Raw genomic sequence first — 16266 nt, 5'->3', positions numbered from 1 at the left:
ATGGGCACCTGAGATTGCTGCTAGCATCTCTTGTTCAGAAGAAGCTTCTGAGAAAATGCTGTCTCTTAATGCCAAATGAAGTTCAGTGTGCACTCTTAAGAGCTGCAGTTTTCCACTGTGTTTGATACACAATGGCATGTCTGTGCTTTCAGGAGGATTTCTGTGTTTTTCTGGTTGCATTTTAGGCTTTTGAGCTGTTTTTAATTTTACATAATATTAACTGGAGGATTACCAGGTTCAGGTAACAGCCTCAAAGAGCCAACCTCAGGAGCCAGTTTTAAGACCAGCATGAACAGGCAAGTCCCTGCTGCAGCAACACACCTGCTCTGCCCTGGTTATGTATTTCAGAGGGCTTAATCCTCCCCTTGGCTGTCTTGCAGAAGGGCTGTACAGCAGTCACCCAAGGGAAGTACACATCCACTTTGTGGGAAAAGTCTGCTTTTGTTGCTGCTGTGCTGATTGGCAGTTTGTATGTTCAGGCACCACAATTCTGCTACTCAGGTTAAACAGCAAGGCGTTGTACTGTGTCATCTTGCTGGTTAAAGGGATTTTTACAGCTTAGTGTCTAAGCTGGTTGGCAGGGAATAAGGTGGCTTTCCTGTCTCATTTTGCTGTCAGGACTGAAGCAGCTTTCACTCTGTGCTGGTCCCTGAAAACACAATTGAAAAGTGAGACAGTGGGTTGTGATCTTTCAGACCAGCTTCTCGTATTACTTGAAAACCACATGACTTCAGCTCAGTAATGCCTTCATGTATGTTCTTCAAAATTCTCTTGTCCTGTATCAAGATGTGCTTCTACAGCAGCTTTGCTGTCATGAGGAAGTGAATTCTCTTCTGTGGTTGTAGAATGGCATAGGTAGTCTCTCTCTTCCTCCCCTGCCAAACTCTTTTGGCTTTGGTTGTTGGCTTTTTTAAACTTATTTTGTTTTGTTCCTTAACCCTGATGGAATTGGGGGTATTACCAACTAAGTAACATTTTAGTGTAGTGTTTGACAAGGCCAAAGGTGTGCATAGTTTGAGCTAAATAGCAGAACAGCAACTTGTACTCCTAATGTGTTCAAAGAACTCAAAAACCTCCCATGTGTAGATTTGAAGTAAAAAATCCAGTTTCATCAGAGAAACTCTTTAGTGTGGTTTCTGCTGCTGTCCAATGCAAACACATTAGCTGTTTTCCATTGGCTTCATCTGTCTTGCACACAGGTTATTCAGCAGCCTGTGGCATTTGGAACAAGGGTTTTCTTTGTGTATGTTATTTAATTTCTTTCATGTGGCTCTCTAACCGCAAGCTGATCTTAAGCCATTGGGACCAGGCCATATTCCAGGTCCCTAGCTGCTGTACACTGGATCAACATCAGCTGGAATCTCATCTCCATCTGTGGAAAGCAGTGATGTGCCTGTTGTTCATGGAGTTCACTTTACGTTAATATAAGTTTGTTATGAAATAAATGGTCCTAGCTTTTAGCAGTGTTCTACTGAGTGCACTGTGAGGCACCATGTAAAAGTGCCTTGTTCCCATAGCATTTGAAGCCACCATTTGCCACCAAGCATAGAAACAGCTGTGGTGTATGCACCTGGTTGTAAACAAAGGAACTTAACTCTGTGTACACCTCTAACTTAATTAGTCATGTTGATATCTTTTCAGGATATATATATGTATGTCTATATATTTGTTACATTGGTTTGGTTTTGTTACTGTTTGCTGTGTTTAAGAGTTGAGGTGTTACTGATTTATGCAAAATTATATTTGACATTAATTTTGGTATTCAGGTGAAAAATATTCATAACTGTGAAAATGGTTTATTAACATTAAATCTCGACAGAAAACTTATTTACAAGGTTGGAACTCGCGGTTGGTTCTATACACACAGGGAAAAGAGACACTTTAGAACAACTAAGGAAAACACTTTAAACAGTTGGGAAGAGAATCCTGTGGTCAGTATGCTGCTTGCCCTCTAGGGAGACCCAGGAGGCTCCTTTCTGCTAAGGCAAAAGGCACAGTAGAGGAACTTTGATTACAAAGAAGCTTTTAGAGTATTTACTCACAAAATAGTATCTCCAGATTTCTGGATTTGCATTATAGTACCAGACAGTATCCAAAGCACATGGAGGGGTTGCTGTTGGTGGTTCAAAACCATTGGAGGCGTTGGAGTTTTCCCCAGGGCTCATGCAGGGTCTCTGACTTGGTCTTGACTCCTTCCAGGACAGACAGTGTGCAGGCAGACACGATGTCTTGCTGGTGGCTAACTCTTGCCTACAGTGTAGAGGCACTTAATGCCTTTTCCCTGGTAAACCTTAGGCACAGCAGTTTCCAGGTGAACAAGCTTGTGCATCAAAGCAAAGCTGGCCTGGAGCACAAGGTAGAGCATGATAGCAGAGCACCATGAGGCAAAGCAGAGAGCATAAGGTAAAAGCACATTGCCTGCAACTTAGCTCCATTTCTTGCTTGACCAAGTGTATGTGACTCATTTGTTCACAGAGATTCCCCAATCAGAATGGCACTTTGCCTATACTGACCATATTAGGTGAAACCAGGGCTTGCTTTCCTTTATTTGCAGCAACACACGCCATGCAAAGCAGGAGGAATCTGGGCAAGTCTTGAACCCTCAGACTGGGTGTCTCAAAGCCTTTTGTCTTCTGTCCTGCTCTCTGCTCCCCACTTCAGCAGAAAGCAGGGGGAGCATGGGAACATTTTAGGTGGTTGCTGCAGAGTTCAAGGAGTGGGGGGAAATCCTGGGCTGTATTTAGGATTTCTTATACATTATTCACTGAAACTTGTGTTGCTTCATGAGCCAGTAAAGCCTTCCATTAACAGCAGATGTTTGCTGTGCTGCCCTTGGGGGCTGGCATCAGAAGATGAAGGCTGGCAGTGATTATTGCTCTATTGCTTGCTTTTTGACTCAGTGGAAGTCACACTCATTGGACTTCTCCTCTCTTTAGGTGGTTTGTTTTGGATGCAGAAACAAGGGATCTGGTTTCAATACACACTGACGGTAATGAACAGCTCTCGGTGATGCGCTACTCAGTAGGTATGCAGACTGGTATATTCAGAATAATTGCTGATACATGAGATGTCTCTTCTATTAAATGCTGTTAAACTGCTCCCCAGTCACTAACAAAAGCTTTGAAAGAGTTTTGAAAAAAATAAGATCCTTACTATAGAACTGAATACTTGCTTACAGATTTGTTTACCCACAAAGTAAATGGATACTGACTAAAAAGCAACATAAACAGTTATACATCCTTAAACACAGTTTGTAAGCAGTAGTTTAAGTGACACTATTGTATTAATGATCAATGTGTTTAATTCATTCTCAAATATTTTGTGTTGTAGATGGCACTTTACTTGCAGTTGGATCCCACGACAACTTTATTTACCTCTACGTAGTAACAGAAAATGGAAGAAAGTATAGCAGATATGGAAAATGCACTGTAAGTTTTAGAGCAAACAGGGTCAGCAGTTTCTTGCATTGTCATGTTATGCATACAGCAAAACGTTAAGCAGTGGAAATCTCTCTGGGTTGATGCTTTTCCATTGTTCTGGTTGATTTTAAACCTCGGGTTGACAAATGCTGGCTTGATTTTAAACCTCGGGTTGACAAATGCTGCAACTGTTAGTATTAGGTGAACATTTTTGCATCAAATACCACTAATTTCTCAGACTAATGACTTTTTATTTGAAATGGGATATTGCCTATATGCAGAAACTCTAGAAACTCTTAGACTCGTTTGAGGGTATTTTCTCCCTATTTACTCTTTTGGCCATTTGATGGTGGAGGATGCATCATTTTGGAGGTTGCAAATAGGCACCGTTTTCAGCTCTAATTGTTACTGGAAAATTTGGAGTTGGGGGGATATTTTAACAATTAATTTCTTATCCAAGTTAAATACATCTGTATGTAATATAATTAGTGAAGGTTACATTAGCCCTTACACTTACATGAAGTTGTCCCAGTGCTAAAAAGACATACTTTTTTTTCCTTAAGTGTTACATCACATCCTGTTCCTAAGTTCAGCTATCTCTTTATGTTAGTGGGAGTACTTAGAGAAAGAACAGCTGAACATTAATGGGATTTGCAAATGGTATCTTAATAATTGGTTCATGTTCATATTTGAAATGTAAAAGTTTTAATGTAAGGAATGCATGCATTCCCTGCTCTAAACACTTTTCACATGACTGTCACCACTTGGATTTCTTAATTTCAAAAACAAGAGAACTTCCCAAGCTGCTTGCTTAATTTGAAAATGAGAGGTAAGGGAACCACAAGGCTAACTCATGAGAGGTTTGGTGGTTTACTTTTATTTTGAAGGGCTTTTTATTAAATGGTTTTTGTTTTTCTACAACTCTTGATGCAAGACTAACAGTGGAAACTGTTAGGGGAAATGGACAAACGTTAGCCAGTCCTTTACTGTCATGTATGGTGTCTTTGAGATATCTGCTCATCATGTGGCTGAGGATTCCGCACACTGCTAGCAAATGGGGACTCAGAGTAGCCTGGGTCCAGCTGTGCTGGGAACATGGGACACTGAAAGCAGTCAACAGAAATGGATGTGCTCCACCCTTGCAGTTTGCAGGCTGGCAGGCAGGGTTCTGCACTGGATGGGATCCGACAGGGAAGGAAGACTGTTGGGTGTGCTGGGTGCTCTTTAATGGCAGGGTTATAGTACAGGGTGAACCAAGAAGTCCTGCAGTACCCAGCCAGGGTGGTGATGGAGGACAAGGATCCCCAAACAGGAAATCAGATGTGCAGCCTTCCCAGGCAGTTCAGGCAGTGGGCAAAGGGCTGAGACTACAGAGAGGTCAGACTAGGGGGCTAGTGGGGCTAGAGGAGACAGCAGAAGATAGCTGCATTGCAGTACAACTTTTTATCCCATCACTTATTTTTTAACCATAAAAGATGAACTCCCTTGGCAATGGCTAATCTTAACATACATAGTATTTAGCTTGCTATGCACTTGAAGGACTCCCTGAGCTCTCTGAAGATGTGTGAGATTGTTTACTTCTATGTATTGTATCTATAAGGAGAGAGTGTATTGTAATTTAAACCAGCGTCTGTGTATCTGTCTGTCCCTCTGCCTTGGAAGGAAAGGGGGTTGTAAAAATGGAAATGGGAGAAAAGAGCATTGTTATATTTAGGCAGAAGCATTAAGACTTCAAAGCAGATTCCCGTTAACCATTTTTTTTCAATCCAAGTGTCTGTGTGTAGGAGCCAAAATTAGCAACCTGGTTTCTATCCAGGTTGAGCAACCCTGACCCTTCCAGCCTGTACAGAAGGCAGCAACATGTTCGCTGACAGGAGCGTGCTGCGAGGCTGCTGATCCGGTTTCACATACCCCATGCCTCCCCTTGCTGCCTGCCAGCAGGCTGGCAGCTCAGCACCAGCTTGATGCTAAACAGGGAGACACCCAGGCATGCTCGGGACCCAGAGCGCTTTCCTGGCTGGTGCTTGGCTGCTGGCATGGCTTCTGCCTGGTATTCTGTCATTCAGTAGCCTCGCAGGTGACCTCCAAGTAATGTGACTCAGTCTTCCTGGTAGTCAACTTCTTGATGTTTCTTCCAACTTGAATACATTACTTCAGTGCATCCAGAAGGCGTTTATGTACCAAACTGGTATCAGCCTGTGCATAAGGGCTCGCTGTTACATTTAAATCCCTTTTCAGTTACAACCAGACTTGCTGCTGCTGCTGGAGATGCCAATCTCTGACCTGTAAGCATGTTTCTGTAGTGAGAGGTGGTGTTGGTTGTGGTCAGAAGGAATTTCAGATGAGCTGTAACAACCGTTTTGACTAGCACAGCTGTTTGAGGGCTCCAGCTATGCAGACAGCAATATGGAAGTATGGCTGGGATATGAACTTCCCAGCGTGTCAGCAGCTCAGTGCAACTTGTGCTGGGTCTGTTTGAGGGATCAGAGAGATCTATTAGCAGAGGAGCAAGTGCTGTGCATTTATCAAGAGGGCTGTGGGGTGAAAGCCACATGGGCAGTCATGCTGAAGTATTTGAAACACTGGACTGCCCACCCTGTAGGCATTTTGACCCTTTGACCACTTAAACCTGAAACAGATAAACGTTGCCAATGAAGGAGAGGGTTTCTGTTCAGTCAGACAGCTTTATTAGCCAATGGTAATATGAGTAGTTATCTTCATTGTATATAGAGATACACAAAAGAGTAAAATGTTGCTCTGTCAGTGGGCTTTATCAATGGCCAAAGAAAGGTTTTAATAGAAGATGGGATTGTCCTACTTAGAATATTACAGTGATGTTATGTTCCAGTTCATCATTCAGTAATCACCTGCCTGAAGGGATTTTGCAGCATGGAGCCAATTGTTTTGTTCCCTCCCCCTCCGCCCCCAGGAATTTTAACAGCTGCCAAATGTCTGGCAGGATTTAGTAAATGACTGACCAATTATTTTCCATGTTGGAGTTCACTTGCAAATTTGAAGACTTGTTAAAAAAAGGAGAAGAGAAAAAGTCCTAGCCAACTGTGCTTTTTTTTTCCAAATACCAAATTCACACATCAGTAGATCTCATATCCCACCCATGACTGCAGAGCAGTTATGTCAGTACACAGTTCCTCTGCTTACTTCATAAGTAAATAAATCTCAAAGGCGATCTTTCCTCCTAAATGTTTCTGCAGGCTCTTACAGAGGACCTGGAGACAGGGAGACAGACACAGGTGTATTTCTGCATGAAATTCTGGAAGCAATTGGCATCATTTAAAGTTCTCTGTAAAGGAAATTGCTGTGGTGGGTGGTACAGCAGGCTGTGCTTCAGCATGGCGCTGGCGCAGTGAGTGCAGGCTAGGTTAAGAAACCTTTCTATGGGCCAAAGGACATCATCTTCTGAGATGATGAGAAGGGAGATGAATTGGCATCTATCAGTCAAAAAACGGTGTTCTGTTGCCTGTCAGAACAAAGAGGAAGGAGAAAAAGGATGGTCTTAAAGTGGAAAAGGAGCACTAAGAAGAAATGGAAGGGTAGAAGAGAGTGACATGGACATCACTTTTGTTCATTTCCTATCTTTTCCTCTACAGAATAATTTAGTCCTACTGTACACATGAGTGGCTTCTTTGGAGCCTTTCATAACTGCATTATTACTACTACTAACAACAAAAAAGTTCATGCACCAGAAAATTATTCTTGCCAGTAGCATTTAGCTTATTCCTCAAAGACACCTCTCAGTGCTCCTGATGATGGCCAAAAAGCCGTAGTGTTTTGATTCTTATATAGAATCTAGTTGGAGGTGTCCCTGCTCAAAGCAGGGGGCTGGACAAGTTGATCTTTGAGGATCCCTTCCAACCCAATGCTATCTGATGCTATGCCTATATGGGGGATCCCTTGCAAAGTTGGCACTAACAGGCATAGCAGAAACTTCGAAGAAGCTCATGAAGGTATTGTAGCACAGATCCCTGACCTTGTAGTTTTACATGGTGGTTGCTAACGAGGATAGCCTAATTTTTTTAAGATGGGCAAAGGTTGTTTTAATGTGCATGCATTTAATGTGAATTATTTTGAATAGAGGAATAAGAGACTCTTACCTGTCCCTTTTCCAATGTAATCTAAAAATGATCCTCTTCAAGTTACTTGCCTTTCTCACTAGCAGTGAATTCTTTCTTAATTCAAGGATAAATGTGAATCCATCCGTGTTTTAGCAGTGTAACTTCTAGGAGTAAATTATTCTGAGTCCAAAAGGGATACAGTTTACAAGTGAAGAATCTTCTATGCAGTGAAAGAGGCACGATGCCCAGCCTCTGTTTGTTTAGCTGTTAGCAAGCATGGCTCTGTGGAGTAGGAAGATTTTAAAGGAGCACAAGCAAATTGCAGCAAACCTGGGGTGGGTGGTAGGTGCCCTTTTTCTGTTAGCTGTCCCATCTGCTTGTGCAAGTTCTGCTCTTGTTTGAACTGAAGTATTTCACATTGGTTTTACTGCATTCTTCACCAGGGACATTCCAGCTATATTACACACCTCGACTGGTCCCCAGACAACAAATATATAATGTCAAACTCAGGAGACTATGAAATATTATACTGTAAGTATGAAATTAAATACATTGAAAGCAGAACTATGTATTAGCTGTCAGAATACTTAGAAGAGCATGCTTGATCAGGGCTGTGCAAAACGCTTGCTAACAAAGGAGCCAATTTGAACTTGTGTAACCTAATATCTTGATGTTATTCAGAGCTGAGTATTACCTAATTGCAATGCCAAATGTAGCTTACTTCTTTACAAGGTCATAAATCAGTGTAACAGTGTAGAATTTACAGACCGAGTGGCACTGCATTTTGATGTTGGCCCAAAGTTCTGTAGATTGAAAATAATATATACACTTGTCTAATTAGTGTCAACAATACCAGTTATTTTGGGGGGAATAAAATCAGTGAGTCTCTGCCACTGTTCTGTTCTGGGATTTACGGGTTTTAAACTTTATCTTGGCCGATGGTGTTGAAAGCTAAGCAAAGCAATAGTATTAATTTAATGAGTTAGAGGTAAGACAAAGTTTTTATGTTTGCCTTTAATCTGTGAAAATACAAATTTAATATAATTTATGTCAAATTTTATTTTGCATGTTTTCCTATTCTTGTCTTCCTCTGGCTTTAAATAGATCCAAGAGGATTGTAGTTCCATTGCTGTACAGGCAAGAAGAGCCAGCAGTTTAAATACCCATCACCTTAACGTGTTCTTTCTGCCTGTCACAACTTCGGTTTCACATTTGGATAGTGAATATCTCAGGCTACCAAAAAGAGGTGTTAGTGCTGGTACTTACCTATATAGGGAAGCAAAAAGCTAATGGGTCATAGCACGAGGCTGGTGTATGGAAAGATTGATGATACTTCATTTCCTAGTCTGAAGTTGAAAAACTGGCAGTGCTTGCTCACTGTTTAAAACAGCTTCCTGAATGATTGATTGAATTTTATCACATTAATGGAGCTGGTAGGAAGGAGAAACTCTTCTGTTACAAATTCTACTGAAGCATTTTGCAGACTTGGTAGCAGCAACTCAAGGTGCAGGGAAGTGTTTCTCATGGTCGGCAAAGCGTTTTTGAGGTACACTGGACTGAAGAGGAAAATGAGAAGTAAATGTGACTCTTAAATATCAAGCAAAGTTTCAAGTGCCTGGAATTTAGTACAGGTAGTGATCTGTCTTTGTGATGTGAGTCCAAATGGGTTTTAAGATGCATTTATTTACTGTCTTAGCACCTTCAGAGAGCACATATGTCAGTATAATTTTATAGGGCATAACTCATCATGCACTGTTTTCACAGGGGACATTCCAAGTGGCTGTAAGCTAATCAGGAATCGTTCTGACTGTAAGGATATAGACTGGATGACATACACTTGTGTGCTAGGCTTCCAGGTGTTCGGTAAGCGACCTTTTATTTGCTCTTAAACTATTTGCATAGTGCTTTGGTGATTTCTTTTGTCATTAGACATACGCTGAGATGACAGACTAAGGAGACTGACTACAATACTTTTCCATAATACAGAGCACTGGATGCTCTCTAGACTAAGTACAATTGATTCCTACTTAGTCTTGAAGTTTGGGATTCAGTTTTTTTTGCTGCCATTCTAGACTACCAGTTTTGGAGTCAATGAAGCAAAAAGCTGATATCTTAAAGCATTCAAGTGGCACATATGCCATTGAATGGCTTTCCTTGCTTTGAGATACATACAAGATTATGGGTATAGGTTATAGTTCATAATTTAAAATCATGACAGCACTTTGATATTTGTAGTCAAAGGTGAGTAATATACACTGCTTCTGAAGAGTAACAATGCTTTAAAGAAATCAGAAACTTCTTTACCTTGTAGTTTATTTTGAAAACATACACAAAAGTCTACAAAGCTGACAGACATAGTTTTAGTAGTGCAGTTCAAGTCTGTGGCCAAGCAGTCCAAACTTCTTTAGCTGAAGGCCAGCTCTGTTGGCCGTGAGAAGCCTGTCTGGAAGGGCTTGAAAAGTATGCTTCAGCCTCTTAGTGTTGCAAAACTGAGCTTTGTGAACAAATGCTGAATGTCTTGCCTTCACTGCTGAGATCAGATGCTTGCCTCTGTTCTTCACATTGATGGTAAACTCCGAAGCAGGTAAATCACCAAATTCCTAAACCTTTTCTTTCAATTTGCTGGGATTTCGGCTTTCAATATCAGTTTATGTGAAGGGTACAAGAAAACCAGTTTAAGTCTAAATGCTTTCCTTAGTTTCTGACAGCTATTGTGCATGTTTTAGGACTGTTGTGTGCTTAAGGAGCGAGTAGCCATAAAGAATCGCACTTGATGTGTGGACTAAGACACAATATACCACACTTGTGTGGCACATTGGTTGGGGGGAGGACACTAGATGCTTTATAAGCAGGCTTGATTTCCATTCTGGGTAATAAAGGTCTGGGCAGAGCAGGGAAAACAATAGAGGTCAGCAAAGGAAGCTGACTGGTTTATAAACATTATAAATGTTTTTGAGTTGTTCTGAACTTAAGGTAGGTAGCAGAAATAAAGAGGAGCATGCTGTTTGTGAAGCTGAATTCTGTTGCTTATAGCTGGTTTGATTAAAACATAGGCTTTCATTAGCCTGAGAACTGTGAACACATTTGTTTTCCTTTGGTCTTCGTGGCTGAAGCAGAGTGGACAGCTGGTTTTCTCCTGATGCTCTGTGCAGAAAACCAGTTGGTCCACAGTGGTTGTTTCCTCACTGTCTTTGCTGCTGCAACTGAAATAGTAGTGCAACACAAATGTCTTTTTCTAAATGGAGTATCAGACAGTGACTGTGTGGCAACTGAACTTTTGCCACTGCATTTGGTGACAGAGCAGATAAAATGAGGAGGAAGAAGTTGCTGTCCTGTGCGATCACGAACACCTCTCTTGGTCAACCATGTGCTTTTTTGGAGTGCGGGGTAAAATTTCAGGGGGAGGAGGGAGGAATTCCTCCTAACTTCTGAACTAATCAGAAACCCAAGTCTGAGCTGTAAAAGTACAGTACCTTTGGCATAAATTAGTATCTCAGAACCCCTTTTGTTCATCTTTTTCTTGCACATGTGACTCATTAGTTTTATAGGAATCTCTAGTGTCTTTGGTTTTTGTTAAAACTACAGTCTCCCTCCTCCCCAGCTTGTCCAGTGCTTTTCAGCCAAGCAATCTTGTTATTCTTTTGTCTAGACATATCTGTATCATTCTTTTAACTTAAAAGCATATTGAATTATACTTAACAGCTTGACAGCACTTACAACTATGCATCTCACACAGGCTAGGTTTCTGTGGAAAGTATTGTCAGCTGTCTCCTTTAAATCATGCAAATAGTGAGATTTAGAATACAACAAAAGAAGTCACTGCATGCTGCATCAGGCTTGTTCTGTGCTTCAGCATCAGGCTTGTTTTGAAACGTTTGTGCGTGAATTAAAGTGTTAAATTAAGAGTTGCCAATTTTAGCAGCAAGCCTAATCCTAAAATAAGCTTTAAGCAAGAGTGATATTTTAAACAGAAAATGTATAGTAAGCCTGAGAGGTTCTCCGAGCCAAAGCTGAGGTTTGGGGAGAATGAGAGGAGGAGAAGAGCAGCATTAGACTAGCAAAACATTAATGACATTTAGCGCAATGTGTATTCTGTTTTCTAGTTGAATGGCTTACTTCTCCCTGTAAGCTTGACGTTTCTTACAGCTTCAGAGAATTTTATTGTTATGGATTGGCTTTCAACTTGTTTCTAAAGCTACCATCACTAAATATGTGCTCTGCTTTCTCCCAGGAGTTTGGCCCGAAGGATCAGATGGGACAGACATAAATGCCCTTGTCAGATCCCATAACCGGAAAGTGATAGCAGTTGCTGATGATTTTTGTAAGGTCCATCTCTTTCAGTATCCCTGTTCCAAGCCAAAGGTAAGTCTAGACCAGTCTAGTCTATGTGCTTGTTTGCTCTGCATGAAGCTGGCTTTGCCAGACATCTGCTTCCAGCTTGGTTGGTTTGGAACCTGGCAGCCAAATAGCTCATTTATATCTGCAGCTGGCACTAGAGAAAAAAGTACAGTTTTCCCCACAGAGCTCATATGTGAAATACAAATTAATGTACCTGCAAGTGAAGTGGCAATAGTCAACCTCGAGTTCTGGAGCAGAAGCTTGATGCTTTTTGGGGTTTTAGCCTTGGTGTTAAGTCCATTACTTTTTGGGTAAATATCTAAGTCTGCTCCAAGTTACAAGCCTTAAGAATGGAGGATGTACCACTGTGGGTAACCTAATATAAATATAGTTCTTTCCTCTTAAGAGAACAGAGAGCTGTCTTGAATGGTTATGTAAAAGCAGTGGTAGCTTTAGATTTTGGTACCATGTGCTCAAGCAGACGATTTGTCTTTCTGCTTCTTTTCAACAGGCTCCAAGTCACAAATACAGTGCTCACAGTAGTCATGTGACAAATGTCAGCTTCACCCATAGAGACGGTCACTTGATTTCAACTGGAGGCAAAGACATGAGTATTATTCAGTGGAAACTTGTGGAGAAGATAACTCTGCCACAGAACGACATCGTCATAGACATAGGTGCAGCTAAAGCGCCCGTCCCTGCCAGTGACAATGCTGCACAGTCTTCTGCACCTCTCCCACAGCCTTTTAATGATATGAACCCAAATGAAAATGTAACTGGCAGCTCTCCAGTTTCTTTGGAGAGCAACCTGGAGCAGTCTGTGGAGGCAAGCGAAGAGCAAAGTGAGGAGCAAAGCGAAGGGAGCAGCCTGGATCCCACTGAGCCAGGTTATGAGGAGCCCTCCAATGAGATAAGCGAGGAGCACAGCGAGTCCACAGTCACTGAAGAGCAGCAAGATAACTCACCAGTGTCTTAACAGTCACAGCTCAGGTGGCTGTTGCCTTCCCTTGGTGTGCATGCTTTCCTTACAGGGTGAGGGTTCAAATAGGGAAAAGTAGCTGAGATTCATGACCACTCCAGAGTTTGAGTTTCAGTGAGATTTTTAGTCTGAGCTTCAGTTCAGTGTGTGGAACCATCCCAAGCATCTGTGTCAAGATCTGGTCGCAGTTAGTAGTGGACATTAGATTTGTTTCAGTTCTGAAATTGCTGTCATGAAGTGGCATGAACTATATACTGGAAAAAAGGTTAGCTCTGAGAAGTAACAGAAATAGACCATCTTAGTGATGTGCAAGTGCTTTCTGAAATGAGTTTACCTGCTGGGAAGCTCTGAGCTGTTCCAACTGGGGAGTACTGTGCTGCTTTTTCCAGGTGCAAGGACAAACAAACAAACAACCAGAAAAGCTCTATGTAGGGGCTGTTTTCCTTTGGTTTTTCTTTATGAGAAAAATAGTGGAAAACCATGTAACAACGCCACAGGCATGGCGAGGCCTTCCTCATCTAACACATATGCAATTTTCTAACACTACTAATTCCTCATGGAGTCTGGATGTGTTCCCAATTGGTCTGCCCTGGGTGCTGCTAGTTCTGAGGCAAATCCTGTCAAGAAACAGTATCAGCTGTTCTGTTTTCACAGACTACTTAATAACAGACTAAACAAATACTGGCATGTCTCACTTTTCATGACCTGAAAGTTGATTCAAAGTGTAGGACTTCGTTGTCCCTTCAAAGAATTGCTCGCCTAGAAAGCTTGAAACTTGATGTGATCAGCAGAGGAAGCATGGTAAGAACACAGAAATCAGATGGGCTTCAAAGTTAATCCTTAGGCCTTCAAGCAGAACTTGCTCCATCCCTAGAAGGAGAAGTATAAATACAGTTAAGTTAAATTATTAAATTGGTGCTTAGGATTAGTGCATTTAGGTTGATCTTTTTTTCTTCTGAATTTTTAGAGGTAACTCTAAGAATCATTCAGCTGCATTCTCTACTTTTTCTTTTTTCTCCCCCCCCCTGTTTTTCTCCCTGGTTGCTTTAGTGATGTAAGCATACAGTAATTTAGATGATGATGTGATTTGATTTTTTTTTTCCCTTAGACTTGCTGATCTATCATTTTTGTGAATTTCTTTCCCACTCCACCCCTCCTCCCCAGGTTGCTCTAAGGTCTGCAGCTCTCATGTGGCTATACCTGGCCAGTTTTGGGATATCTTGGCATTTGTTCTGCATTTGGAAAGTTGATTTTTTTTTTTTTACACAGTTTGTCAGATAGCTACTTTTTGTTTTTAAAGTGTATACATTTCCTACGTTTAAAAGATATAGATTTACTGTCAGATACCCATTTCTTACGTACTTGTTTATATTTTGATTACATAGGATTTTCTTCTTTTTTTTTTTTTTTTTTGTTAACTTGCTGCATTGTGCTGATATTTTAGTTCTTAGAATATCATCTTTAGAAACTTTGGATGAGTTCATAAGTCTTAAATCGTGCAAGCGTTTACGTGATTGTGCCATTCCAAAGTGCATCAAAACTGTCATTCCCTTACTAGTATCTTCTCAGGAGAAATGCTACAGATCAGGTATTTAGTCATCATTTGGAAAGATTTTTTTTTTTTCATGGACTCCCAAAGGACATTTAGAACATTTATATATAAAATATATAAATATATATATATACACACACATATATATATTAAAAAAATATCCTCTTGTTTACAACAGTTCCAGAAAACCTCAAAAGTAATTCCCTTCAGATGGAGGGGGAAACGGATTCCAAGCAACCCATCTGTTTAAACTGTGCTCTGTACATTGAGTTTCGCTGGAGAGCTCTAGTGTAGACTTGTACATTTGCCAAAAAGCAACTATGCAAGTTCAAGGTCAACTCATCAAAGCTGTTGGTTCCAAATGAGGAATGTGCTGTACATTTAGAAAACAGTCATAGCAAAGGAGAAGGATTGTAGAGGTAACAGAGGCACAGAGCTCTCGCTGACGTTTCTATGAACTCCACGTAAGCAACATGTTTCTTCTTGTACCATCTGTCACCTGGGGTTGCCATGTAAAGTGAGAGTTATAGTTGTGATATTCTTGTGTTCATAGTTCAGAAGACTCTACTAATATGCAAAAAGCCTTACAGCTTTCAATTGCTGGCAACTACTGTTTAACAAAGAATGAAATCTGTGATAATGGGTGGAAATGGGTGGGATTATGTAACTGTAGATGTTTTAGGAAAACAATTGTGAATTAATAATGATTACGAGTGTTTCATGTGAAGATGTTTGAGCCATTTCTATCTATCATGCATTCCTGTCTCAAGGCAGAAATTTTTGAAGATTAAAAATAAAATAATCAAAACGATATATTGCAGTGATTTTTTTCCCATATCTCTTCTGAACCAGAAGATGTATATAAAGAGAATGCTGCCACCACAGTTGCAGTGACTGAGCGTTACGGCGGAAGAACCTTTTTAACTTGTGCTCTTTGGATACCGTCTGCATCACCAATAATGCTGCCACCCCAAATGTTGATCTCGTTACTTTTCAAAGGTATTAAGACATTTTCCTTTTCTATTTTCATTAGCAGCCTTCTGGCAGTACCCTGCTGTAGCTAATTGATAGACCACTTCACATCAGGACAAACGGGTATTTGTCCTGATGTGCAGGGCAGTCTATCTTCCAGAGTTGTGACTGAAACTTTTATTTCTGGAAGTTATATGAAAAGTGCAAGGCTATTTTGGATGAAATGTGTTAAATACCCTGATGCTTCCACATTCCTGATAGTCTCTGTCTGATTGCAGATTCAGAAGGTCACAATATGCTTAATATTCCTTGTGAAAGTTGCCTAGTCTTTTAAAAGACTTTGAATCATCTCCATTTTGTGCAGCTGGTTTCTGTCCTTCACAAACAGGGAAGGGTGGGGTGGAGAAGAAAGCAAGCTGCAAGATAGACAAATACCTCATGTTTATCCTCACTTAAAGAAAAAGCAAACAAAAGAGCATGGTTGCCATCCCTGGAGTTGGACTGAAAAATTAACTCTTCCACCAAATTGTCAGGAGAATGCTGCTGTTCCTACTTGAGACATGAGCACATAGCACATCTGCAACATCACATACCACTTTGCCTGAGGGCAGCTGTGCTGTGCTGTGCTCTTCTAGGCTGTGCTCCTCTTCTCTCTAAATTCAGTCGTGTTCTGGAATGCTACCTGTTCTGGGATGCTTGGTAAGGCAGGAATCTTCATGAAGAGTGAGTAAGCTGGTCTCTGAGCTTCATTCATGGTGGAGGTGGGACAGAGTTCCAAGTGCCCACTCTTACTTGGGACAGCAGCATTTGCTGTCAGTCTAGCTGCAGCAGTGGTATTTGCCATGTAGCGTGAAGTGCAGGGTGGATGTTCCACTGAAGGCATAAAACAGAATCACAGAAACGTCTATGTTGGAAAAGCCCCTCAGGATCACC

General features: G+C 41.1%; 1 protein-coding gene across 4 annotated transcripts in view; it reads left to right on the top strand.

Moving 5' to 3' along the window:
* Window positions 1-15172, top strand: part of EML4 (EMAP like 4) — a 98002-nt gene extending 82830 nt beyond the window's left edge. For all 4 annotated transcript variants that reach the window (XM_064164396.1, XM_064164395.1, XM_064164394.1 and 1 more), the window contains 6 exons: window positions 2937-3025; window positions 3331-3428; window positions 7936-8023; window positions 9257-9355; window positions 11724-11854; window positions 12342-15172. In XM_064164396.1, the coding sequence (XP_064020466.1) occupies window positions 2937-3025; window positions 3331-3428; window positions 7936-8023; window positions 9257-9355; window positions 11724-11854; window positions 12342-12806 (970 nt within the window). In that variant the 3' untranslated portion in view covers window positions 12807-15172. The remainder of the gene's footprint in view (window positions 1-2936; window positions 3026-3330; window positions 3429-7935; window positions 8024-9256; window positions 9356-11723; window positions 11855-12341) is intronic.
* The last annotated feature ends 1094 nt before the right edge of the window (window positions 15173-16266 follow it).

Source organism: Pogoniulus pusillus, chromosome 25 (assembly GCF_015220805.1).
Source record: "Pogoniulus pusillus isolate bPogPus1 chromosome 25, bPogPus1.pri, whole genome shotgun sequence".
NCBI classification, from domain to species: Eukaryota; Metazoa; Chordata; class Aves; order Piciformes; family Lybiidae; genus Pogoniulus; species Pogoniulus pusillus.
Note: the sequence above shows the minus strand (reverse complement) of the source record. Positions and strands in the feature narration are given on the sequence as shown.